Source organism: Microcebus murinus, chromosome 5 (assembly GCF_040939455.1).
Source record: "Microcebus murinus isolate Inina chromosome 5, M.murinus_Inina_mat1.0, whole genome shotgun sequence".
Classification (NCBI taxonomy): Eukaryota; Metazoa; Chordata; class Mammalia; order Primates; family Cheirogaleidae; genus Microcebus; species Microcebus murinus.
The window spans coordinates 111,117,217-111,143,182 of record NC_134108.1 but is presented as its reverse complement, the minus strand read 5'-3'; the positions used below and the strand labels follow the sequence as shown (position 1 = coordinate 111,143,182).

Here is a 25,966-nt window from a genome sequence, read left to right as displayed (position 1 = left end):
GTATAGTTTGAAGTCTGGTAAATTGATACCTCCCATTTTGTTTTTATTGCCTAGGATTGCTTTTGCTATATGGGGTCTTCTCTGGTTCCATACAAAGCATAAAATTATTTTTTCTATATATATGAAAAATGATGATGGTATTTTGATAGGGATTGCATTGACTCTGCAGGTCACTTTGGGTAGTATAGACATTTTAACAATGTTGATTCTGCCGACCCACGAGCATGATATGGTCTTCAACCTGTTTACCTCCTCTGCTATTTCCTTCTTCAGTGTTTCATAGTTCTCCCTGTAGAGGTCTTTTACCTCCTTAGTTAAATATATTCCTAGGTACTTTATTTTCTTTGTTGTTATTTTGAAGGGAATTGAGTCTTTGATTTGGTTCTCACTTTGACTTTTGCTGGTGTATATGAATGCCTCTGATTTGTGTGTATTGATTTTGTATCCTGAGACTTTACTGAATTCATATAAATAATAAAAATAAAAAATAAAATTTTAAATATGAATTATTTGGCTTTCTCTTTTTCTAAACTCAGTGAAAATTTAGGGCGCTGTGTCTGATGGCTGGGGCATCAGGAGTTGTCGGGAGATTTAAGTACAATCAAGAAACATTAGAGAGAAACCCTGCACGGGAGAAATGGCAACAGGTAGGGTGTGGAGAGGTTCCCTTTTCCATAGAAGGCCAAAGAGAGTTAGAATTAGGAAACAAAAAAGGAACTCACTTATAGGTCCAATAGTTCCACCTAAATTATGGAAAAAAACAAAACAGAATTAACGAGGATGGTTCTTTGGCATTGAAAAATGCAGTTTGCATTGAAATTCTTTCTGGGAAAACATCAGAAATGTAGACACCAGGGGCAAATTTTCCATTTCCATGGAGGAACTAATACAGTTTACAAAGGTTTCTTTCTCACCTTGGAGGACCCCAGTTACTGCTGGGATCTGACAGCTGGACCCTTAGGGATGCAGTAGTCAGGGTTCCTTCCCCTTTCTCAGTGGGTGTCCTGTTTGTAGCCCAGAAGATTACACAGGCCATTGCCTTTCTTCCAGCTAGGCTAATCTGAACTTTTTAAAGCTAGAATCTATAGCCTCATCTTCTGAAGAGGTAGTAGTGATTCCTGTGTGTATGGTGTCTATTTGTCTCTTATTCAACAGAGTAACTTGACCTGCTATATCTTAGTGTAAGAGGGAATAGAAACTGCTAGATACACTTAAGACATTCATAGGTATGGTTAGAGGTTAAAGGAATTGAGACACTAGACACACATACGTGGCAATAATGGTCTTCTCCTTCTTTACATACACACACATATGCATGTATACTCACCACACCTCTCTACACCTTGTAGGCTATGTGTGCTTTTGTGGTACCTCCTCAGGGTTTGACTTTTGATGATGATGATGATGATGATGATGATGGTGATGATGATGATTTTAGAGATAGAGTCTTGCTGTGTCATTCAGGCTGGAGTGCAGTGGCCATAGCTCACTGTAACTTCGAACTCCTGGGCTCAAGTTATCTTCCCACTTCAGCCTCCTGAGTGCTGGAAGGCATGCACCACCACACCCAGCTATTTTTAAAATTTTTTGTGGAGATGGGGTCTTGTTGTATTGCCCAGCTGCTCTCAAATTCCTTGTTCAGATGCTCCTCCTACCTTAGCCTCCTGAGTAGCTGGGATTACAAGTGTGAGCCACTACCTCTGACTCACTCTGTTTTCAGACTTTTTCACGTTACTAAAGTCCTCTGTGTGTGCAATAAGCCACTGGAAAACTTCTGCAAGGGTTTGTCCTCCACTCTGTAGTTTGTGTTTATCAGTGAAATGTACATTCCCAGAATCACTCATGACTTATTGAAATGTTCAATAGAAGAAAACCAAAAGACCAAGAAAATATGAACTCCAAGACCTTGAAATCCCAAAGTGCAAACAAGGTATAGATTCCTAAGACAGTGGGAAATTAAAGTGCTCCACAGAGAATTAGACAGCAAACTTACTGATGGGTGCTGTTGGTCCAGCTGAGATAGAGAGAGAGAGAGACAAGGGGAGAGAGAGAGAGAAGGAGAAAGAAAAATATGAGTAAGCTTCACTACTGTGAAAGAAATACTTCTTTCTCAACACTCACTCCAGAGGGAGTATCTTAAATGGAAGCCCTTGGGAAGATCAGGGAGCCCCGGGCAGGCTCCCCGTTGCACAACATAGGAGACTACAGGAATGGAGGCCTCTGCTGTTCCCAGTGATGGCGGAAGCCCTTCCGAGGACTGGGAGAGACTCATTCCATGATACTCTGTTAGGCCTCTATTTTACTTCCTACATTTTTCTTCCCCACACCCTCACATTTTCTTAGAGACTTATGGTTTACCTGTAAGTATTCCTTCCCTGGCTAATGGGTCATTATGACTGTCACCAAGAGGGCTCTTTTCTTTTGTTTTCTGTTTTTTATCTTATCCTGTTGGATTTGCTAACACTTCATGCGGGGCCTCATTGGAAGCTGTGTAATAGGATTGCTAGGGGAGCTGAGGAACATAGTGTCAAGAAAGCAAGGCAGATCAGGCCCCAAGTCATTGTAGGCCCGATATGAAAGGAAGCAGAGTGTTAGGGTTGAAACCCTATTTGCAAGACCACCATTTCAAGAGTAGAGAAACAAACTTGGTACTTACAGACAGGTGCTGTGAATTGCACTGAAATAGGGGAAGGAGGAAAATCAGTGTGGTTTGACATTAACAGAATTTTCATGCTACCAGTATTCTTTCTAAAGGAACTGTGAAGAAAAACCACGGAGAGAACAACTATTGCAGGACTACAGATAATTTTAGCACGGAAGCCCCACAACCCACCCACCATATCAAGTCATTCAATGTCCATCTTAGATGAGAAATATAAGTAATTAAAAACATTAAAAATATGAATAATAAAAACAACAAATAAAATAAAATTTAAAATATGAATTATTTTTCATAATAATTTTATGAAGCTCTTTTTCTAAACTCAGTGAAAATTTAGGGCGCTGTGTCTGATGGCTGGGGCATCAGGAGTTGTCGGGAGATTTAAGTACAATCAAGAAACATGAGAGAGAAACCCTGCACGGGAGAAATGGCAACAGGTAGGGTGTGGAGAGGTTCCCTTTTCCATAGAAGGCCAAAGAGAGTTAGAATTAGGAAACAAAAAAGGAACTCACTTATAGGTCCAATAGTTCCACCTAAATTATGGAAAAAAACAAAACAGAATTAACGAGGATGGTTCTTTGGCATTGAAAAATGCAGTTTGCATTGAAATTCTTTCTGGGAAAACATCAGAAATGTAGACACCAGGGGCAAATTTTCCATTTCCATGGAGGAACTAATACAGTTTACAAAGGTTTCTTTCTCACCTTGGAGGACCCCAGTTACTGCTGGGATCTGACAGCTGGACCCTTAGGGATGCAGTAGTCAGGGTTCCTTCCCCTTTCTCAGTGGGTGTCCTGTTTGTAGCTCAGAAGATTACACAGGCCATTGCCTTTCTTCCAGCTAGGCTAATCTGAACTTTTTAAAGCTAGAATCTATAGCCTCATCTTCTGAAGAGGTAGTAGTGATTCCTGTGTGTATGGTGTCTATTTGTCTCTTATTCAACAGAGTAACTTGACCTGCTATATCTTAGTGTAAGAGGGAATAGAAACTGCTAGATACACTTAAGACATTCATAGGTATGGTTAGAGGTTAAAGGAATTGAGACACTAGACACACATATGTGGCAATAATGGTCTTCTCCTTCTTTACACACACACACATATGCATGTATACTCACCACACCTCTCTACACCTTGTAGGCTATGTGTGCTTTTGTGGTACCTCCTCAGGGTTTGCTCATGAAGTTTGACTTTTGATCATTATTATGTTTTTAGAGATAGAGTCTTGCTGTGTCATTCAGGCTGGAGTGCAGTGGTCATAGTTCACTGTAACCTTGAACTCCTGTGCTCAAGTGATCCTTCTGCCTTAGTTGCCTGAGTAGCTAGCCAGAAAGTATGTGCCACCACACCTGGCTAACTTTTAAAGTTTTGTAGAGATGGGATCTTGCTGTATTGCCCAGGCTGGTCTCAAACTCTTGACCTCATGCAATCATCTTGCCTCAGCCTCCCAAATTGCTGGGATTACAGATGTGAACCAGTATACCTGGCCTGACTTTTGGTTATTGTAATTATGTTTCATAGATACAAATACTTTAAGAGGAATAGAGACAGGGTGTGATAGGCCATGAGCCCTAATCCTCAAATCATTCCTTTTCCTTTTTCTTTCAGAGTTAGCCCTGCCCCTGGAGCTCAAGCTCTGAATACCCTCAGAAATGATGGACGGAAATGTGTCAAAAAATGAATTAAACCTTGGTGAGTTTCATCTTTCTTGTCTTTTGCTTTAAGGCTACTCATGGTGTGGAGAATCTGTAGTCATGGAAAAGCTGTGGAGCAATGGTTCCTAAACTTCAGTGTGCACACAATCAGTGGGGATCTCATTAAATGCAAAGTCTGATTCAGTAGATGGGGGAGGGGGGCGGGGGCGGGGGTGTTAGGCTGACAGCCTGCATATCTGACAATCCCAGGGGGCGCCAGTGCAGGTCCCTGGGCACACTTTAGGCGGCAAGGCCATAAAAATCTAGGGGAATCTCAGATCACTTAAATGTTGCTGTTTCTATTTACCATTTTTGCTTTCTGTATCAGCTGCCTCTCACCCCTGTATTCCCTCCCAGTGCGTCTGCCACAGCGTATGCTGTAGTGCCATTAAAAACTGTCAGGCTGATTCTTCCGGACTTATTCTTTGTTCATATCCAGACACATACATCCCACACAATCATCAATGACAGCTTGGGGACTCTCCGTCAGTGAGCTGGACTCACAGCTTGTCACCAAAACTCTCTTGGTGGATCTTGAATAGAATGGCCACCATCACGCTCCTTATTCTGAGTGTTGCTGGGATTTCTAGCAGGGGAAGCTGCCTACCTTTCACTTGACCATTTTTGTTCTTAAAACTTTTTCCTTTGCTGTTGGATCTCAGATTTTGAAAAAATTAAAAGTAACAATACTTTTTTACAGAGGCACACCAGCTTATTAATATAAGAATAGGAAACAAATTAGGAGAAAAGAATTGACAATTTGTCAAGGAAATAAAAACATCCAAGAGAAGATAAGGGAATTCCCAGTAAAACGAAACAAACAGACAAAACCCCGAACATCCAGCAATGTAAGTGTTTTACATATTCTAATAGTATGGTAAAGCAAAGCACATGAAAATTAAAAAGATAAAGAACTTACTGATGGGTCCTGGAGTGCCAGCTAAAATACAAACAAAAAAAGTGAGTGTGGAGAGAGCATGATGCAAGGGTGTTTGTTTCAGGGAGTTTCAGATCAAGCATTTACTGTGTATCACATTTACATGGAAAGGCAGCAGGAGGGTAAACCTACATCTTCTTTTTCCCATAGCAGACTGTTACAATCACACTCCTTGCAATTATTTTTCTTATTCTTAATTTTCACTAACTTCCTGCTGTCAAATCCTTCTAAAATTTTAGATAAACAACTCCGCACAGCCCTAGGATTTTTCTTTCACCTTTCAATTAATTAATTCATTAGCAGAAATTTCACTTTGCTAAATAAAAAAAAAAAAAACACTTACTTAGGGCATCTTGAAATCAACCTCGAATTCCTCACACTGGTAAAGGAAAGGGAGAACTTCCACAGGTGCCTTCTCCACACCAGCCTCCCCATCCCCCAACAGTAGGCACTTTATAGAAGATCAAAATCATTACACATTGTGTGCATGTACCAAAATATCACATGTACCTTGAGGTTCTTGAGTTGTCTTCAAACATTTTATACTACCTGTAATAAAAATTGACAAATATAATCTCACTTAGATTTAGACTTTCAGAAGACATGGAGGGTAGACGATCCCATTCCCTCCTCTGCAGGTGTGAGGTAGCAATAGTCTTGAGGTTAAAGACTCGAGTCCTAGCTTTGCTATTCTGTGGTTCTATGACTTTGGGCAAGTCACTAAATATTTTGAACATTAATTTTCTCATCTTTACAATGGAAATTCTATCTCATATTGTGAAGCAATAGTGAAAACTCAGGAGTAATGACAGTCGGAAAAGTTGAAAAGTTCTATTAGAAACGTTATGGAAATGGTGGGTGCAGTGCGCACCACCTGGAGGCTGGGCACCCTTGAAGCTCTGGCATAGCGGGGTGGGGCCGGGGGGCAGGGGCAAGATATGTAACCCTAACAATATTTGTACCCACATAATATGAGATAATTTAAAAAATTTAAAAAAATGTTATGGAAAGAAATATTCAGTAACTACAAAGGAATAAAACACTTCTATAAAGTAGTAAGCTTTCACTGCATTTAAGGTATTCCACTTTATTGTACTTTTTCTACTTTCTTTTTTTTATGCGTCACTGCACCTTTTTATCATTTATTTATTTATTTATTTCAGAATATTATGGAGTACAAACATTTTGGTTACATTACATATAATGCCTTTGCCTCGCCCAAGCCAGGACTACAAGTGTGTCTTTCCCCCATACAGTGCACTCCACGTCCGTTAGTTGTGAGTTTACCCACCTCCACCCCACCCACCTGACCAGCACTCAGTGAATATTACCACCATGTGAGCACTTTAGTGTTGATCAGGCAGTACCAATTTGATGGCAAGTACACGCAGTGCTTGTTTTTCTATTCTTGTGATACCTCACTTTGAAGGCTGGGCTCAAGATCTATCCAGGATAGTATAAGAGGTGCTAGTTCACCATTGATTTTTGTAGTTGAGTAGATTTCCATGGTATACATATACCATATTTTGTTAATCCACTCATGTTTTGATGGGCACTTGGATTGTTTCCATATCTTTGCAATTGTGAATTGTGCTGCTATAAACATTCGAGTGCAGATGGCTGTATTATGGAACGTATTTTTTTCCTTTAGGTAGATGCCTAGTAGTGGAATTGCTGGATCAAATGGTATTTCTATTTTTAGTTCTTTGAGGTATCTCCAAATTACTTTCCACAAGGGTTGTACTAATTTGCAGTCCCACCAGGAGTGTAAGAGTGTTCCAATATCTCTACATCGATGTCAGCATTTGTTGTTTTGGGACTTTTTGATAAGGGCCATTTTCACTGGAATTAGGTGGTATCTCATTGTAGTTTTGATTTGCATTTTCTTAATGATTAGAGATGTTGAGCACTTTTTTATATGTTCACTGGCCATTATTTTGTTTTCTTTTGAAAAGTTTCTGCTCATGTCTTTTGCCCATTTATTGATGGCGTTGTTCGATATTTTTCTTGTGAATTTTCTTATGTTCTATATAGATTCTTGTTATCAGCCCTTTATCAGATGTGTAGAATGCAAATATTTTCTCCCATTCTGTAGGTTGTCTATTTGCTCTGATGATATTTTTCCTTGGCTGTGCAGAAGCTTTTTAATTTGATCAGGTCCCACTTATTTATTTTTGTTGCTTCTGTGATTGCTTTGGGGGTCTTATTCATAAATTCTTTGCCTAGGACAATGTTTATAAGGGTTTCCCCAACATTTTATTGTAGAATTCTTAAGGTTCCATGCCTTAAGAAATCTAAATATTTAGGAATATAGTTAATGAAGGGGGGAGAGACATATATAGGGAGAGCTATGAAACACTGAAAAAAGAAATTGTAAAAGATGTAAACAGATGGAAAGCCCTACCATGCTCATGGATTGGCAGAATCAATATTGTTAAAATATCCATACTACCTAAAGTAATCTACAGAATTAATGCAATCCCTAACAAAATACCATTGTCACTCTTTATAGATCTAGAAAAAATAATAAGTTTAAATCTGTTATCCATTGTGAGTTAATTTTTGTGAGAGGTGAGAGGTGGGGATCCAGTTTCAATTTTCTGCATGTGGTTAGCCAGTTTTCCCAGCACCATTTATTCAATAGAGATTCTTTTCCCCAATGTATATTTTTGTCTACTTTATCGAAGATTAGATGACAATATGAGTATGTTTTTATGTCTTGTTCTTAGTCCTGTTCCAAAGGACCATATCTCTGTTCTTGTGCCAATACTATGCTGTTTTGGTTACTATAGGCTTGTGGAGACTGATGCCTTCCAATTTGTTCTTTTTGCTTAAGATTGCTTTGGCTATACGAGGTCTTCTCTGGTCCCAGATGAAGCATGAAAAGTATTTACTTATTGACTTTTGAAGTGGAGAAGCAGATTAGAAAAAATTATAAGATGGAGATATGCTGCCAAAATACTAGATACTGTGTGTTTTTGGATTAAGGACACAGTCTCTGTGGATATTCTTCCTAATGAGAACATCAGAGTTAGTTCTCTTAGAGAGTACCAAATTTTCCATACCAGACAGAAATCCTGGTTATCTCTGTGAGGGTCACAAACTAATTTACATTCAGGGGCCCAATAGGTCTCATGATTGTAAATCAGCCAGTTATAAGGGATAGTGGAGATGTTGGCCATTTGAAAAGTGCATGCCCTGTCTAGAAGAATTCAAATTGAAAATTTAAGATAATACTATACTGGAAACAAAACACCACAATAAACAAAAAAAACCCCAAAACATCTACAGATAGCACTGGGCTAGTGGTGGCTAATTTGGGAGCTCTACTTTGAAATAGGAAGAGATATATATAAACAAGCATCATACATACTTCAGCAACCAGGCAGTATGACATCAGCATCATATGGGTTGTGGCCTGAGTTGGGATAGACCATGTGAATCCCTTTCTTTTCTTTATTTTTAGGATAAGTATTGATTGGATCACATTTAATCAAAACCTGTAATTAATAGATAAACTTGTTCAGGTTATGAAGCATCTGGAAGTTGTGATAACTTTTAGAGAAAACCATGAAATATGATATATTTAATTCCATCCTTGAACAAGAAACAACTTAACTAGTAAGAGAAATGACCATATTATGCAACCAAAAACATAATATTCAATATGAAAAATTTATTGAAAGCACATAATTCAGGGGAAAAAAAACTGTCCAACCAGGATTATCTGTTCTGATTTTTCCATGATTTCCTCAGTTTTCTGCTCCTCATTCTTCTCTCAATCTTCCCTACATTTAGAAAATACATTCATTTTGTTTTGATGACCATTGAAATCAGTTTCAGGAGATTTGTTTAAACTTTGCGTTTTCAATTTTTCTGGCTTCTCTATTCATTTCTTCCAGCTTCCCTCACTTTTCTGGTCTTCTATTTGACTAGTTTTTTACCTGGCCTTTGAAATTAGTTATGTAACTGATTCAAAAACTTAATGAGAGATTAAATAACCTGCTTATGTTCGAATAATTAGTAAACAGGGAGTGGGGATCCACCTCCAATTAGCCTGGCGCCGGAGCCTGCATGCTTACGTGCTCAGCAACAGTCCTCTGTATATTAAAATGCTTTACGCAGCAAGAAAACTTATTTTAAAAGTGGCTTTTGGTAGGTCTTATTATACTACTCTCAATTCATGAAGAAACAGTGCATAGTTCAGATGAGAGGTGAGCAATAACTTTTTCCCAAGTTCACAAAGTGAACAGCATAATTTCCTCCCTTGTGGGTGGGCTATAATTAGAAGGGAACATGGTCGAGGGGAGATCGGTTTGGGAGGGAGAAAATCCAACATGCTCTATACCTTAGGGAGAAGGAGTTAAAAGAAGGAAAAAAATTAAAGTTAAGGAAGAGAAAAGCGTTGACTCCTGAAGAGATAAGGTGGGATGGGAGGTTGTGGTCAAAGGCAAGAGTGGGAAAATGTGCTTAAGCAAGGAGAGCTGTCTTATTGCTTAGAGAGAGAGAGGGAGAGGGAGAAAAGCGATAAAAGTAGGCCTGGCATAGTTAAGGTGGATAATGAAAGACAGAGTGGAGAATCATGATCCTGAAGCCCTGTCACCGTGACAGCAGGAAACAGGTAAGACAGGGACTGCCTAGTGTGGAAGCCCAACAATACCAGATTTTGAAATAAGAAGAAAAACTTACTTGTGGATCCTTGAGATGAAGCTAAAGAACAATAACAAACATTCAAATCAGTCTAGAGGTGATGGTTTAAAAAATCCACCCATTTCCCAAGAAACTCCCAGAAACTGCCCTCAGGCTACACTAGGCCTCCCACTCTCCGGCAGACACAGACGCTGCTGCTTCTGCAGGTGGTCTCGTATCGCCCTCTCCCCTGGACACTGCCTAGGGTTGAGAGTTTCCAGGGCAACATCCAGGCTCACTGTATTGCCAATATTCTGATTTCATTTGCCGCCTTTCCCCTGTCTTTTCCATTTCTCCCTCCCTCTTTCTTTCATCTTTTCAGTTTGGAGAGTCTTCTTTCCATAATGTGATAGCTTCAAGAACCAAAGAAAGGCAACGTTAGGAAGGTTGTAATTTTATTAAAAAAGAAAGAAAAATGAGACTGAGAGGAGGACCTGTGACTGAGTGTGCAAAACAAAATTATAGGCAGCGTTAGCCTCCAGTTTTCCGGAGTCTAAGTTTGTGCGCTTTCCTTCACACTCTTCACAATTTTCTCCTCTTTCTCTTCTTTCTGGAATATTCCTTTAAAAAGTGTTTTAACTTCTTTCCTACATACTGACCCTCTTCTCTCTCCAACATTTTTTTTCCTGTTCTTTTTGTTTATCTATGGAATGTTTCTTTTGTAAAATGATCTAAATTCTAGGGCAAGGCTTGTGGACCTTTTAATGATATTAATTTTGATAGTAATAGTAATTGTACAAGATACCATAGAGTCAACCCCCACTGTATTTAATGCAGACAAGCCAGGCATTAGTCTTGTTTGTCTTACATTGGTGGTTAAGAGGCTGTGCAAAATTTGAAAATTATCAGCATCTTTTGGAACCTCAGCTAACTGACCTTTAAAATGACAGGGTTTAACATGCTATTTTCAGCTCAGCTTTTAATGATTCAATAAGTCTAAATTCACAAACTCATGTCCTGTGTACTTGGGCCTTTCAGCTTTAACTTATAAAATCTAGGATAAGTTTTGCTAGGGGAAGCAAAAAGGCTGACATTCTAGAATTAGGGCCTGCCTATAAAGAGGCAGACAGGGAGGACAAGATCTCTAGCCAACAAGGATTCATGGTGCAGAAACAATCGAGAATCGAGAAACAATCGATTCCCTTATGAGCTGTGCTAGATGGCCACACTCATACATTCATGAGATCAACTGCTTAACAGTATCAGAGTTTATCCCACTTTGAAGAGAAATATCAGCAAAAAGCCCTCATACTACCTCCCCCAGGGAGCATCAAATCCTCTGTGCCAGCTGCAGTGTGGTTCGGTCATGGATTGTTTAAGTATCTCATACTTTGGTGCTGTGGCCAAGGCGCAGAGAGCTGTACAGGACTGGTGATGGCCTTTCTTCTCAGCCTTTTTAAAGGTTGAAGCTCTTAAGGAAATTTGGAAGGCCTTAAGTCCTTTTAGTTTTTTCTCTACACGCTTTGAGGATCTTAGTCTTGATTAAACTTTCATTAGTGTCCCTATGTACTCCTTTCTTTTTACCTGTTCATTCTCAATTCTCTTTTCTAAATTGAGAAATAGAAAAGAAACTTAAACATGGTTCCTGGAGTTGACACTGAGGAATAGTAATAAAAATACACCTCAGTCTAGATTAATTGGTTTATAAAGTATATAATTCTTGCTGAGTCATTTTAGAAAGGGGACCCTAATTAGGTTTCATTAAATAGAAAGTGCCATCAACCCCTAGAATGCTTGGCTTTGAATCCTAGTTCCTTTACTTAGTATCTGTGCTACCTTGCCTGTTACTTTTTTGTGCCTAAGTTTATTAGTTTTAAAAGTAAGATTTACAATAATATCTGCTTCATAAGATTGTTATGAAGATATAAAGTGCTTTTGACAAAGCCTGGAATATAATGCTCAATAGATATTAATTGTTATATCATTATTTAAAATTGCAATTTTAAACTGTGTATACCTGTAGGGGAAATGGACCATAGCATCCTCTGCCTTGGGCACTATGTGGTTTGAGATTTTCAAAGAAATAATAGGATCAAGTCCTTTGGGCTCCTGGCTTCAGATCTCCTTTCCCGAGTTATCACAGTCCAGTGGATTGTCTGTGAGGATGGCACCTCAAGAGGGCCTCACTCATTCTGCGGGACCACACGTCATCTCGAGCTTCAGGGATGAATAGCTTCTTGGTGGCCCCACACACCTTTCAGCTAAATATTCTATGTAATAGCTAATTACTCACCTTGTTTTGAGATTAATATCAACATGTGTTATATCCTCATTTAATTTACTCACCATCAGAGGATAATCCTCATCTTAAGGATACTTATTATTGATAGTATTATTATTGATATTGATATATTATTGATAGTATTATTATTATAATTTGTGGTATAACTCCTAATCTGATGTTCCTTCCACCTCCCCTTACTCTCTAAAACACACCATGCTGCCTGTAATTATTAATATATCAGCAGATCCTCTATATCTTTAATTTCTCCAAACTTTCTCTTCACTGTCATTTAAAATACTGTGTCTCAGATGTTGGTCAAATGATACAAAATTTTGTTTAGGAGGAATAAGAGTTCCATTATACAATGTGGTGATTATAGTTAAAAATGTGTTTTATACTTGACAATTGCTAGGAGAGTAGATTTTAAATCTTCTCATCACACAAAAAAGTATGTGAAGCAATGGATATGTTAATTAGCTTGATTTAGTCGTTCCACAATGTATACATATATCAACACATTATGTTGTATAGTAAATACATGTAATTTTTGTATGTTAAAATATAACAGATAAAAATTTAGAAAAGATACTATGTCTCTTACAGCCCTCTGAGTGATGGTTATTTTAAAATTCCATACCCATATGCCACAGGGCCTGGATGTAGGTAAATGTCATCTTGGCTCCCCCTTGCTGTTTCCAAACAATTTCTCCACCTTCAGAAGCTCCTGTTGTCTCTGAAGCATGTAAGAGAGTGTCCTCTGCACCCCCTGTTGTTGCTGTCATACATCAGTGTGCTGGCTATCCCCTACCATTTCATTCTCTCCAGAAGCCGGGGTTATCTTTTTAAGGCATAGATATGACTTTATCCTTTCCCTGATTAAGATGTTCCAATGGCTTACTGGATGCTCAGAACTGTATTCTGTATTTTATTCTAAAAGGTCTTTTATGATCTGGCCTCTCCCTACTTCTCAAACTCCTCCACCATCATTCACTACTTGCCTTCTTGCAATCATTCATACGTACCACTCTCCTTCCTGTCTCAGGAACTTGGTGTTCTTTTGGCCTGGGATAGTCTTCACTAAGGTCCTCATGCACTACCACTTTTTCCACCATTCCCATGTCAGTTCAAATATCTCTTCAGAGACAATTCTTCTAATCTCCTTGCTAAAGATTGCTGCTCCTTGCTCTTGCTCTATAACATTATTTTAATTTAGTCTCTCTATAGAATTTGATATGATCTGAGATTATTTTATTTGCTTGTTTACATATTTACTTTGCCTTACCTCACTAGAACTTATGCTCTCTATGAAATAGTTATAGTTATCTTAGCCATAGCAGTTGAAACCCACTGAATTATTTCTGATTTGGAGGGCTTTTATGGCAAGCCAGTCTCATATGCGTCCCCTGAAAAATTTCACAGGAGAAATTGAAGATCTGAGTTTATTATTTAGCACATTTCAACCTAGAGCTATTTTACTTTGTCCCTATAGTACATTATCATTTCTATGACTTAATTAGATGAAAATAAATCAAAACTAAAAAAAACTTGTTTTAATTATAAAAATAATAAAATATTGATCTTGATAGTTTTCTAAGAGCGCCCTTTAAGTGTCATATATATATAATTAAACAGGCTTATTCATAGGATAAGGTTATAGTACAGTATTGAACTAGCACATTAATTTTGAAATTAGATTAATTTATATTTTAAGAGGTTCAAATTACATTTTAAGCATTGAAATAATGTTTTTATATGTGCACAATTTCCTAAATTTCTTGAAACAAATCTTATACTTCAAAAGATACTTTGAATTGGAAGATTAACTATATTTAATGGTCTTCTGGGGGTAGCTGGGCAAGCACAGGACTTGGAGTCAGAAGATCAGTATTTAGAATCTCAGTTTTACCCTTTTACTAGGTATACATCCTTGGCCAAGTTAAGTAATGTCTTTGGACTTCAGTTTTCTCATCTGTAAGATCTGTAAATATGACCTTTAATTGCAGCTTTCTCCCTGTCCCCACCCCCATTTCCTACTCTCTTCACAACCCTTTCTTCTTCCCTCTAATTTCTAAGTTAAAGAAGCTAAAATTGTTTTGCTGAAACCATCATTGGTAGCTAAAACCATTTTAATAGTCTCTTTATTCCTTTGTTAATCTTTGTATTTCTCATTTTCCAAAGCTCTCATTAATTTCAGGTAAAATGCTTAATGATGGGTAAGGAAGAAAGGGTGAGGAATGAGAGCTCAGCAGGATTATTAAATGTTCCTCATTTCTGTGACACACCAAACAGAATTAGAATTCGGAAATAGAAGGGACCTTACCCTTTATTTCTCTTAAAAATATATATTCACAAAAAAGTTTATGTGGTTGGCTCAAAAAATCACACATTTCTTTCCTTTTTGGGGGAAGTAGGGTGAGTATCAGAACAAGAGCCCCGGGAACCATAAACCCGGAGTGCCAGTTGCAGGTTAGGGAGGTCAGGGACTGGGCACCTTTTCCATTGTTGCAAGCCTGACTTGGGGACACCTTCAGGGAAGGCTGCCCTTTCCTCTCAGCCTTGCAAAGCATTGGAATTCTCAGGAGACAGGTAATGCTATTTGTTTCTCATTCTATATTATTTCTATTCTTATCTCATTTTTCTTACTAACCCTTTGTTATCTTCCTTCTTTATTTATTCTGTTTTGCTAGCACTTCAGGTTTGGAAATTGCTCTTTTTCTTGCTGACATGTCATTACAATAAGCCACTAGGAACTTTCATTTTCCTTCTATATTTTTGACTGATTATTGATTTGTCTGGTTATGAAGAACCAGAAAATGAAAACATGTGAAGCTCAAGCTTCTGCTATACTTCAGTGGAGGAAGTCTGGGCAGTTTAGGAAAATGTACTCTTGATTAAATGGGGCTAAATATCAGGAGAATTGAAGAAAAGTAAAGGAACTTACCAATAGTTGAACGAGACAGTGCTAAAAGAAAAAAAATCAAAACAAGAATGAGTTCTGCAGCTCTCATGGAAAACTTAGATTTCATAGACACTATACTGCAAAAACATTGTGGGAAAGAAGGTAGAAATTAGTTAGATCCCATTCTCTATTATCAGTTGCAATGCAGTTGGTGAGCAGCTGGATAGCCATTTGTGGATTGTCTTTCGGGCATAACTACAGACTTTTATATATTCCTAGGTAATACTTTGTGGTAGGGTAGGACTGCAAGATCTATGCAATCTTTCTTTTAATTTCTTTGAATAAGAGAATACAAATATTTTGGGAAATTGCCAGTTTCTCAGTCCATGGAAATTTTTCTGTCTCTACTGTCCTCTTTCAGCACTGATTTGCTGCTTTTGTTCTTCCCTTCTCTGCCTTTCTTCTTCTTCCCCCTCTCTCTCCTCAATTTTCTTTCTCTTTTCTCTCTTTGTTTGAAAGGTTCTTTGTTATGCCAATCTATTACTACCTAACTGCTTCAATAAGGGATTTCCACTTTCCAAAAACCTCTGTGTCCTATGGGAATGCTGAATAGCAAGAGATCACATCAGAAAGTTCTTAAACACTAGAAGATAAAGAATAAAAGCAGGGAAAGGGGGCTTGCTGTCAAAATAAATATGTCATCCTCTCATTTAATCACTTGGAAAAGTTGGACACAATATTTTTAAAAGCTTTAAAATGTATAGCTGAGATTGATAGCTAGAAGGAGAAGTCTCCAAGAGCAATATATCAGAGGAAACCCATAATTTTGATAGTGAATGAGAAGTTTCACCACTTAAGCCAGTGTCTTATTGGAGGCTGAGTCTTAAATAATCATCATCAGAAATCAAAGCCACAGGCCTCAGGCATTGTAAGAACTTGAGACTGTCGTCCTGTATGAATCCAGGGCTCACAAAAGCATTATCTGTGAAAGGCAACCATTAATCCCTGTTGGTTGGAGTATGCCAGGAAATAACCCATTTACAACAGGCCATTGTTGGAAATTGAGTCTTCAGCAATGGGAGAACATTCAATGAAGGCTGAAAATTCAGGTATAAAGTCCATATTTGAACACTTCATGTAGTGAAGAAACTATGAGTACAGAAACTATTACAAAAACTGACCCATGAAGTAGCCTATGGAGCAGGCCGGGCATGGTGGCTCATGCCTGAAATCCTAGCACTCCGGGAGGCCAAGGCAGAGGGATCACTTGAGGTCAGGAGTCTGAGACTAGGCTGAGCAAGAGCAAGATCCCGTCTCTACTAAAAATAGAAATAAATTAGCCAAACAACTAAAATATATAGAAAAAATTAGCCAAGTATGGTGGTGCATGCCTGTAGTCCCAGCTACTTGGGAGGCTGAGGCAGAATGATTGCTTGAGCCCAGGAGTTTGAGGTTGCTGTGAGCCAGGCTGACACCATGGCACTCTAGCCCGGGCAACACAATGAGACACTGTCTCAAAAAAAAAAAAAAAAAAAAAAAAAAGAAAAGAATTATTACACAACATAGGGTTTATGATGAACTCAAACAAATGATAATCAGTGAGCTCATAGACAAAAGGTAAAAAGCTTTTGATGAAACCTCAGTAGGCAGATGGCCACAGCAAATGGGACAATACACACTAGAAGAGCAATTCAAAAGGAATTTTCAAATAAGTGTGTCTCAAATATTGAAAGATACAAAGGAAGGAGTAGAATTCACGAAATAAGAATAACTTATGAAGCAGGAACAAGTACATTTGATAAAGAAAAAATAAAAATAACAGATATGAAAAATATAGTCATTTCATTATAAAAATCATTAAGTGGATAAACAAACAGAATACAGTCCACTGAAGAAAAAAATAGTGAATTGGAAAATAAATGTGAAGGAAATGATTCAGGACCCACCACAGAGAAATAAGGAGATGGTATAGCAGAGACTACCTTGCTGTTCACCAAACTAATTTCCTTCTTCTTTTAGGCATTGATGGCCCTTTTGAAGATTTCTATGTTATAATCCCTGGAACCTGTGAATATGTTAGTTTACCTGGCAGAAGGGAAGTAGGTTGAACAGTAAATTAAAGTGCTAATTAGTTGATTTTAAAATAGGGTGATTATCTTGGTTTGTATGGGTGGGACCAATGTAATCCGAGGGTATTCGATAGTGAAAGAGGAAAGGAACAGGGAGTCAGAGAAAGCGATATGACAACGGAAGAAGGTCAGAGTGATGTGATGTGAGGGCTTGATTCATTTTTATTTTGAAGGTTGAGGAAGAGGGCCATAAGCCAAGGAATGTGGGCAGCCCCTAGAAGCTGAGAAAACAGGCAAACAGATTTGCTCCCAGAACCCACAGAAGGAACAGGTTCTGCTGATAGCCTGATCCTTGTCTGGTGAGACACGTATGGCAGGTTTCTAGCCTGCGGAATTGTTAGATGATAACTTCATGTTATTTTAAGCCATTAAGTTTGTGGTAATTTATTACGGCAGCTATAGAAAACTAATACTATATGGCTAGACTGTTTCTCCAAGATTCCCTTGCAGTTAGGGGTGGCCACATGATTGAGTTCTAGCCAGTCTAATGTTGTTGGAAGTCACATATTGATATAAGACATCATCTATGCTTGTTTGTGAAGCTTCCCACTCGTGATCTCCAAATGTTTTCTCTCCCTGCTCACTTTAGGCAAACAAATATGATGAACTCAGAAGGTATTATTGAATAAGATAAATTTGAGTGCTTAAGAAATTACTAAAAGAATGATTAAGCATTCCTATTTTGGACTTCTCATGAGTAAGAAATGAAATTCTATTAGGTAAAACCACTGCAAATTTAGGATTTATCTATTACAGGATCTGGGGTTAACTTAATGCAGATAAGAAATACAACATCTGAAAGATGGCATAACACATTTATTTACATACATAGTAATTTTAGAAGGAAAGACTATAGTGATATATATATATAGAGAGAGGCACTATTCATAGCAATTACAGTAAGAATTTTCTACAATTAAATAAAGATATGAGAATTCAAGATGGAAATAAAAAATTTCTATGAACAAAATGACAATGGAGAGACAAGTTATCAAATCCTCTGGCACACAGCTAAAGCAGTACTGAGAGGAAAGTTTATTTCTATAAATGCTTATAACCAAAAGTCAAAAAGATCACAAATAGACAATCTAATGAAATGACTCAAAGAGCTGGAAAAAGAAGAACAGAAAAACCACAAATCCAGCAGAAGAAGTGAAATAAACAAGATCAAATCAGAACTAAACGAAATTGACAACAGGGAAACTATACAGGAGACTAATAAAACAAAAAGTTGGTTCTTTGAAAAAATAAAATTGACACTCCATTGGCTAGGCTAATGAAAAGCAGAAAACAGAAATCTCTAATAAGCTCCATCAGAAACAAAAAAGGAGATATCACAACTGATCCTAAGGAGATACAAGATATTATTTATGAATACTACAAAAACTTTTATGCACACAAACTGGAAAATGTGGAGGAAATGGACAAATTTCTAGAAGCACACAGCCTCCCTAGACTCAACCAGGAAGAAATAGAATTCCTGAACAGACCAATCTCAAGAGCTGAAATAGAAACAGCAATTAAAATCTCCCTAAAAAGTCCCAGTACAGATGGTTTCAAACCCAAATTTTACCACACCTACAAAGAAGAACTGGTGCCTATCTTGCAGAAATTATTCCAGAACATCGAGAAGAGTGGAAACCTCCCCGACACCTTTTATGAAGCGAATATTACTCTGATACCAAAACCAGGAAGGATGCAACAAAAAAAGAAAACTACAAGTCAATATCCCTAATGAATATAGATGCAAACATTTTCAACAAAATCCTAGCTAACCTAATCCAGGCACTTATCAAAAAAATAATCCATCATGACCAAGTGGGCTTCATCAGAGGGATGCAGGGATGGTTCAGCATACATAAATCTATAAATGCAATTCACCACATAAACAGAAGCAAAAACAAAGACCACATGATTCTTTCAATAGATGCAGAAAAAGCTTTTGACAAAATTCAACACTATTTCATGATACGAACACTTAATAAATAGGCATAAAAAGGACATACCTAAAAATGATAGAAGCAATATATGACAGACCCATAGCCAACATCATACTGAATGGGGAAAAATTGAAAGCATTCCCACTTAGAACTGGAACCAGGCAAGGCTGCCCACTATCTCCACTTCTGTTCAACATAGTGCTGGAAGTCCTGGCTACAGCAATCAGACAAGAAAGTGGAATTAAAGGTATCCAAATAGGGGCAGAGAGATCAAACTTTCACTGTTTGCTGATGATATGATATTATATCTAGAAAACCCCAAAGATTCAACCAAGAAATTCCTGGAACTGATCAATGAATTTAGTAAAGTCTCAGGATACAAAATCAATACACAGAAATCAGAGGCATTCATATACGCCAACAACAATCTAATTGAGAACCAAATCAAAGGCTCAATTCCCTTCACAATAGCAACAAAGAAATTAAAGTACCTAGGAATATACTTAAAGAAGGAGGTAAAAGACCTCTACAGGGAGAACTATGAAACCTGAGGAAGGAAATAGCAGAGGATGTAAACAGATGGAAATCCATACCATGTTTGTGGGTCGGTAGACTCAACATCATTAAAATGTGTATACCACCCAAACTGATCTACAGATTCAATGCAATACCTATTAAAATCCCATCAGCATTCTTCACAGATATAGAAAAAATAATTTTACGCTTCGTTTTGAACCAATGAAGACCCTGAATATCAAAAGCAATTCTAGGCAACAAAAACAAAATGGGAGGCATTAATATGCCAGATATCAAACTATACTACAAAGCTGTAGTAATTAACTCAATATGGTATTGGCACAAAAATAGGAATATTGACCAATGGAATAGATCTGAGAATCTGGATATAAAACCATTCTCATATAGCCATCTAATCTTTGACAAAGCAGACAAAAACATACCCTGGGAGAAAGAATGCCTTTTCAATAAATGGTGCTGGGAAAACTGGATAGCCACTTGTAGAAGGCTGAAGCAGGACCCACACCTTTCACCTCTGGCAAAAATCAACTCACACTGGATAACAGACTTAAACTTAAGGTATGAAACTATTAGAATTCTAGAGGAAAATGTTGGAAACACTCTCCTAGACATTGGCCTAGGCAAAGAATTTATGAAGAAGCCCCCAAAGGCAATCAAAGCAGCAACAAAAATAAATAAATGGGACATGATCAAACTACAAAGCTTCTGCACAGCCAAAGAAACAGTCATGAAATAAACAGACAACCTACAGATTGGCAGAAAATTTTTTCATCTTACACATCTGATAAGGGGCTGATAACTAGAATATACTTAGAACTCACGAAAATCAGCAAGAAAAAAAATCAAACAACCCTATCAAAAAGTGGGCAAAGGACAGAAACTTTTCTTAAGAAGACAGAAGAATGGCCAACAAACATATTAAAAAATTTTCAACATCTCTAATCATCAGGGAAATGCACATCAAAACCACAATGAGATATCACTTAACTCCAGTGAGAATGGCCTTAATAAAAAGTCCCCAAACAACAAATGCTGGTGTGGATGCGGAGAGAGAGGAACACTCCTACACTGCTGGTGCGACTGCAAACTAGTTCAACCTCTTTAGAAAGCAATATGGAAATACCTTAAAGCGATACAAGTGGATCTACCATTTGATCCAGCAATTCCATTACTGGGCATCTACCCAAAAGATCCAATGACACTCTACAAAAAAGACACCTGCACTCAAATGTTTATAGCAGCACAATTCATAATTGCAAAGCTGTGGAAACCGCCCAAGTGCCCATCAATCCAAGAGTGGATTAATAAAATGTGGTATATGTATACCATGTAGTACTATTCAGCCCTAAGAAACAATGGTGAGATAGCACATCTTGTATTTTCTTGGGATACTACTAAGTGAAGTATCCCAAGAATGGAAAAACAAGCACCACATATACTCACCAGCAAACTGGTATTAACTTAGCAGCACCTAAGTGGACACATAGGTACTACAGTAATAGGGTATTGGGCAGGTGGGAGGGGGGCGGGGGGTGGGTATATACATACATAATGAGTGAGATGTGTACCACCTGGGGGTTGGTCACGCTGGAAACTCAGACTTGTGGGGGGAGGGGGGAATGGGCATTATTTGAAACCTTAAAATCTGTACCCCTGTAATATGCTGAAAAAAAAAACTAGTAGTAGATTCTTATAAACAATAATAAATGGGGATGAAAATGGAATAAATCTTCAAAGTGCTGAGGGAAAATAATTGTCAATTCTATGCTCATCTAAATTCTCATTTAAGGCTGAGGGTGAAGAAAGCTATTTTCAGCCATATAAAGGTTTAGAAAAATTGTCACACATATAAAAGCTTTAAAGAACTACCAAATGATTGTACTGGGCAACAAATAAAATAGGAAAGGTGCAGGATGTAGCAAATAATGGTAAGCAAAAACAATGCTGAAACATTTTTTTAAGTCTAAGTAATTATTAATTGTAAAAAGTAAATAATTATTTTGTTTTTAAAAAGAATGCCATAAAACAACATGAAGGATATGGAAAGAATATTTTGAAGGGAAGATGGTCAAATAAAGGTTACTATATTGTCTGGGAAGAAGATACTGATTGTCTTTAGTTTTGTTTGTTTGTTTGTTTTTAGAAAAATTAAACAGTACGTATGTTACAAATATAAGGATGAATAAAATAAAATCCACCAAAACAGTAAAGCAAAACAAAAGAAACATGGAAATCTAAAAATCTGGCAGAAAGCAGGAAAGAAAATAAAAAATAAAAAAACCAAAACATAGTATTGTAAATTGAAATTGCTAGAATGTAGGTAAAATATATCAGCAATTCACAATATAAAATTAATTAAATTTATCTATTAAGAAATAAAACATTTTACATTGTTAATATGAACAAAGTCAAGCAATATGCTGTTTAAAAAAGATACAATTAAGGGAAAAGCAAACTCTTAAGGTTCACAATGAAGGGATGGAAACACATATAATAGGTAAATACTAATTGAAATAAAGGTTTTGGAACAATGTTAATATCAGACAGTGTAGAATTTAAGCCCCCGAAACAGTCATGAGGATATGGATGGACATGTGTCATTATATAAAGCAAAATTTAAAAAAGAGAACAATTTTAAAATTGTATACATCTAACAATAATCAAAATATGCAAAGGAAAAATAGTCTGTTTTAAAAAGAAAAACGCATTTATAAGTCTTTGGGAAGAGGGGAGTGGAATAGATCTAGGGATGGGGACAAAAGGGATTTCTACAGTATCTGTAATGAGAAATATGACAAAATATTATCAATTGTCACTCCTGGTGTATGGGTATACAAGTGTTAATTATTTTTGTACTTTATTTTTAAAACTTCTTTAAAAGAAAGAAAAAAGCAAATGTAGAAACAACAGGGTTTATAAACCAGACAACAGTAGAATTGAAAGAAAACCACAAAGCACTTACCTAAGGAGTTGGTTGATGGTGCTAAAACACACACGTACACAAAAACATGAGGGGAATCATTAGAATTTGGGCCCTTAATCTTTCAGCTTCAACCACTGTCACCCCCTTCTCAGGAGTTGAAGCCCAGGCCCAGGGAGGCATCACAGAGCTGGTGATGGGTGCTGAAGGCCACTGTCACCAGCTATCACATAGCCTGTCACTCTCTTTCAAACCCTCTTTCAAGGGTTTAATTTTTAGTAGACAGATGCTATTCCTATTGTCCTTGTTCCTCCTTCCCTTCTTTCCTCTCTCCCCTTTATCTGTATTATTTCCCCTTTCTGCCACTCATCATTTCCTCTATTTTTTTTTTTTTTCTCCCAGCCACTTTGGAAACTCATCTGTTACCAATATATGATTCTCAACCAGCACTAGGAGACTTTATCTATTGCTTAGTATTCATATGAACTGATAAGATTTCTCTTTCCTCCAAAGCATTTACAATCTAGGGAAATGTTACTAACGGGAAGCTAAATTTGTTTTTTTAGAAACAAGAGAATACTTACTATAATCTCTTCCGGATCCCTCTGGAAATACAGAAAAAAACAAAGAAAAATAAGTCTGGATTTTCTATTTCTTTATCCTCCTGCCCCCAGATTTTCTGTTTCTGTAGTTTTGGTATCACTATAGAAAATCACCAAGTCAACATTCTCAAATAGCTAAGCAGGCAAGAAACTGGAGGCAAAATCTCTTCATGGCTTAATTTATGAGTTAAATGACATAAAAAAACAAGCTAAAGTTAACTGAAGTAAATATGTGTAGTAAGAAGAAATAATAAACTATGTATGGAAACATTCAAACAGAAGAATATATTAATTATAAATAAGTTGAGGCCAAACAAGAGAGGAAATGATAAAATATTTACTTAGCTGATAGAGAATTCAAAATCAATGAAAATATGGCAAATTATAATGAATACATATGCATATATTTATTGTGATTGGACGTGCATTCTGTGATCTAATACTTGTTTCTTAGTGATGTCATGGAAATGGATTTTATAAAAGATCTGGGGAGAGACCAAGCAAATTTATCACTATTGTTTTCATAAAAGTGCAGAAGTACAAAAGTAAATAATAGCATTGATACTCTGCAGTCAATCTCAATTATGTTGCATGGCAGTATCATTTGATATTTCACTAAAGTGTAGTTAAAGGTCTACCCAGAAATATAAAGACAGCATGAATTTTTTTCCTCAGCATCTTTTCTGAAAACAAGTGATTTCCTTCCATGTTTGGTTGTAATTGTGATGGGAATTAAGTCCAAAACACATAAAACACTCTCTGTTTTATAATAATGTTACTTATTTCCTATGGTTCTATGGGGATTTTATAAATAAAAAGTACCACTGAGATGCTGAGCACTTTCATCTGCTTCACTTGAAATTTGTCCTAAAAACTTTCATGTACTACACTTACATTTGCTATAAAAATTAATATTAAGAATAAATTTAGTTATTTCAAAATTTTTGAATTATCATGGCAACTTTAATATCGACTTTAGTATGATAGGCTTAAATTCAACTAAGTGTTGAGTACTAAAGTTCATGTATCTAAACCAACATAATGACCTTACCTAATATTTTACTGCCAGAAGATTTCTATTTTCTCACATTGACTGGCAAATTTATATTTCTCTGTCCAGAAATGATAGAGGGAAGAGATAGAGCTTGGGAACTTAGAAACTTAGGATGACTCAGATATATAAGACCACCTTAGAGAGGACTTGAAAGTAAGAGAAATAAATGATCATTTGCCTTTATGAATTTTAAGGTATGGCCTACTCAAACAATAATAAAATGTTTACTGATTCAAGTTTTTCCCTAAAAATGCAAGAGGATCTCAGAATAGAAGGACACTAAGATTGTAGGCTATACACTAAAGACTCATAACTAGGACATTAAAAGTTAAGATATTACTAATTTGTATAAGAATAAACTCCCTAACTACCTGAAATTTGGAGCCAGACAACTCTAAGTTCATATCCAGGTTGAGTCACTTGCAAGCTTTGTGGCCTTGGGTACGTCATTAACATTTTTCAAGCAAAAGTTTCTCTTCTGTAATTTATGGATAACAATGTACAGTAAACTACTTTATTCCTTTAAGAACTACTTAATAAGGATCTCCCTAACTGTGGTGAGGAGAATAGACTATAAGGGGGCAAGAGGGATGGTAGCAAGGAAACCAGTTAGGAGGCGAGATGTGGTTCTTGGGCTAAGATTGTCACGGTGGTGAAAACTGGTCTGGTTTGGAATATAATCTGAAAGTATGAATGATAGGATTTGATGGTGGCTTAGACAAAGATGATGAGAGAAAGGAGATAAAGATGACTTCAAGTTAGAAGAATGTCTGAGCAGTTAGGTGAATACCAGTGCCAGTACCTATGTGTACAAAGGATTAAGACTTGGGTTTTAGACCTGTAGAGAGTGAGATGCCTTTCATATATATTTAGGACCACTGTGTTATGATTGTACAGGCTGTTCGCTGCAAAAGTGTTACAGGAACTGAAATCTCCAACAGTGTCCTTGTTGGACTGCATCCACCCGGAGGAGGAGCACCTTTCCCTAATACGCAGCAAAGCAACCTGTGGGATAGTGGAGGTCTTGGACAGCCAGGGAAGGATTTTTGGGTGTTTCATTTTTGTGTGGCTGACAGGGTTGTGTGTAGATATAAAATAAAATAAAATGAATAATGTCCACTAGCGTGACTAGCACATAATAGACTAGCACATAACGTGCTAAGCACGTTAATTTTTTCATTACTATTGTGTGTAGTTTTATTTTGCTTTTCTATGTACCCTTAAATTCCTAACATTGAGGTAGGTTCTTGCACTGGTGAACCCTTTGCACTTGCTTGCTTTTTTCTCATTATCCACTCGACATTATCCACACTTGACATCTGAGTGCAAAGGGTTAAATGTGGTGCTCTGATTAACTGTTACTAAGGAGGACTGTTTCCCATGAAACAGGAGATGTAAATGACAATAGTAGACAATAGCAGCAATTCTTTGTGCCCTTGGAATTTGATTGTACAAGTAGTACCTTAGCATGATGACTTTTAAGAGACTTATTCCTTGATTTCTTAACATTTATATTAAGAAGGGCATATTGTGTAGTTAACATTTGAGATATTTGGCATGCTGAGTTTCTCTTAAATACTCATTAGTTTTTTTCAATTTTACCTTTATGGAGGTAAAATTGATATAAAATGTACATATATACAAGATGTGCAATATGATGTTCTGATATACATATATATT

General features: G+C 37.0%; 1 protein-coding gene across 4 annotated transcripts in view; it reads right to left on the bottom strand.

The window, feature by feature from the left end:
- The window catches only part of TSBP1 (testis expressed basic protein 1), a 100,376-nt gene that overhangs the window by 43,875 nt on the left and 30,535 nt on the right, over positions 1–25,966 (bottom strand). For 3 of the 4 annotated variants that reach the window (XM_076003450.1, XM_076003451.1, XM_076003453.1), the window contains exons 7-16: positions 23,215–23,235; positions 22,673–22,693; positions 15,147–15,167; positions 9,982–10,002; positions 5,803–5,841; positions 5,275–5,295; positions 3,175–3,195; positions 2,657–2,677; positions 1,994–2,014; positions 723–743 (exon numbers count right to left, since the gene is read on the bottom strand). In XM_076003450.1, coding sequence (XP_075859565.1) covers positions 723–743; positions 1,994–2,014; positions 2,657–2,677; positions 3,175–3,195; positions 5,275–5,295; positions 5,803–5,841; positions 9,982–10,002; positions 15,147–15,167; positions 22,673–22,693; positions 23,215–23,235 — 228 coding nt within the window. The remainder of the gene's footprint in view (positions 1–722; positions 744–1,993; positions 2,015–2,656; positions 2,678–3,174; positions 3,196–5,274; positions 5,296–5,802; positions 5,842–9,981; positions 10,003–15,146; positions 15,168–22,672; positions 22,694–23,214; positions 23,236–25,966) is intronic. The other variant, XM_076003452.1, reaches the window with a different exon arrangement.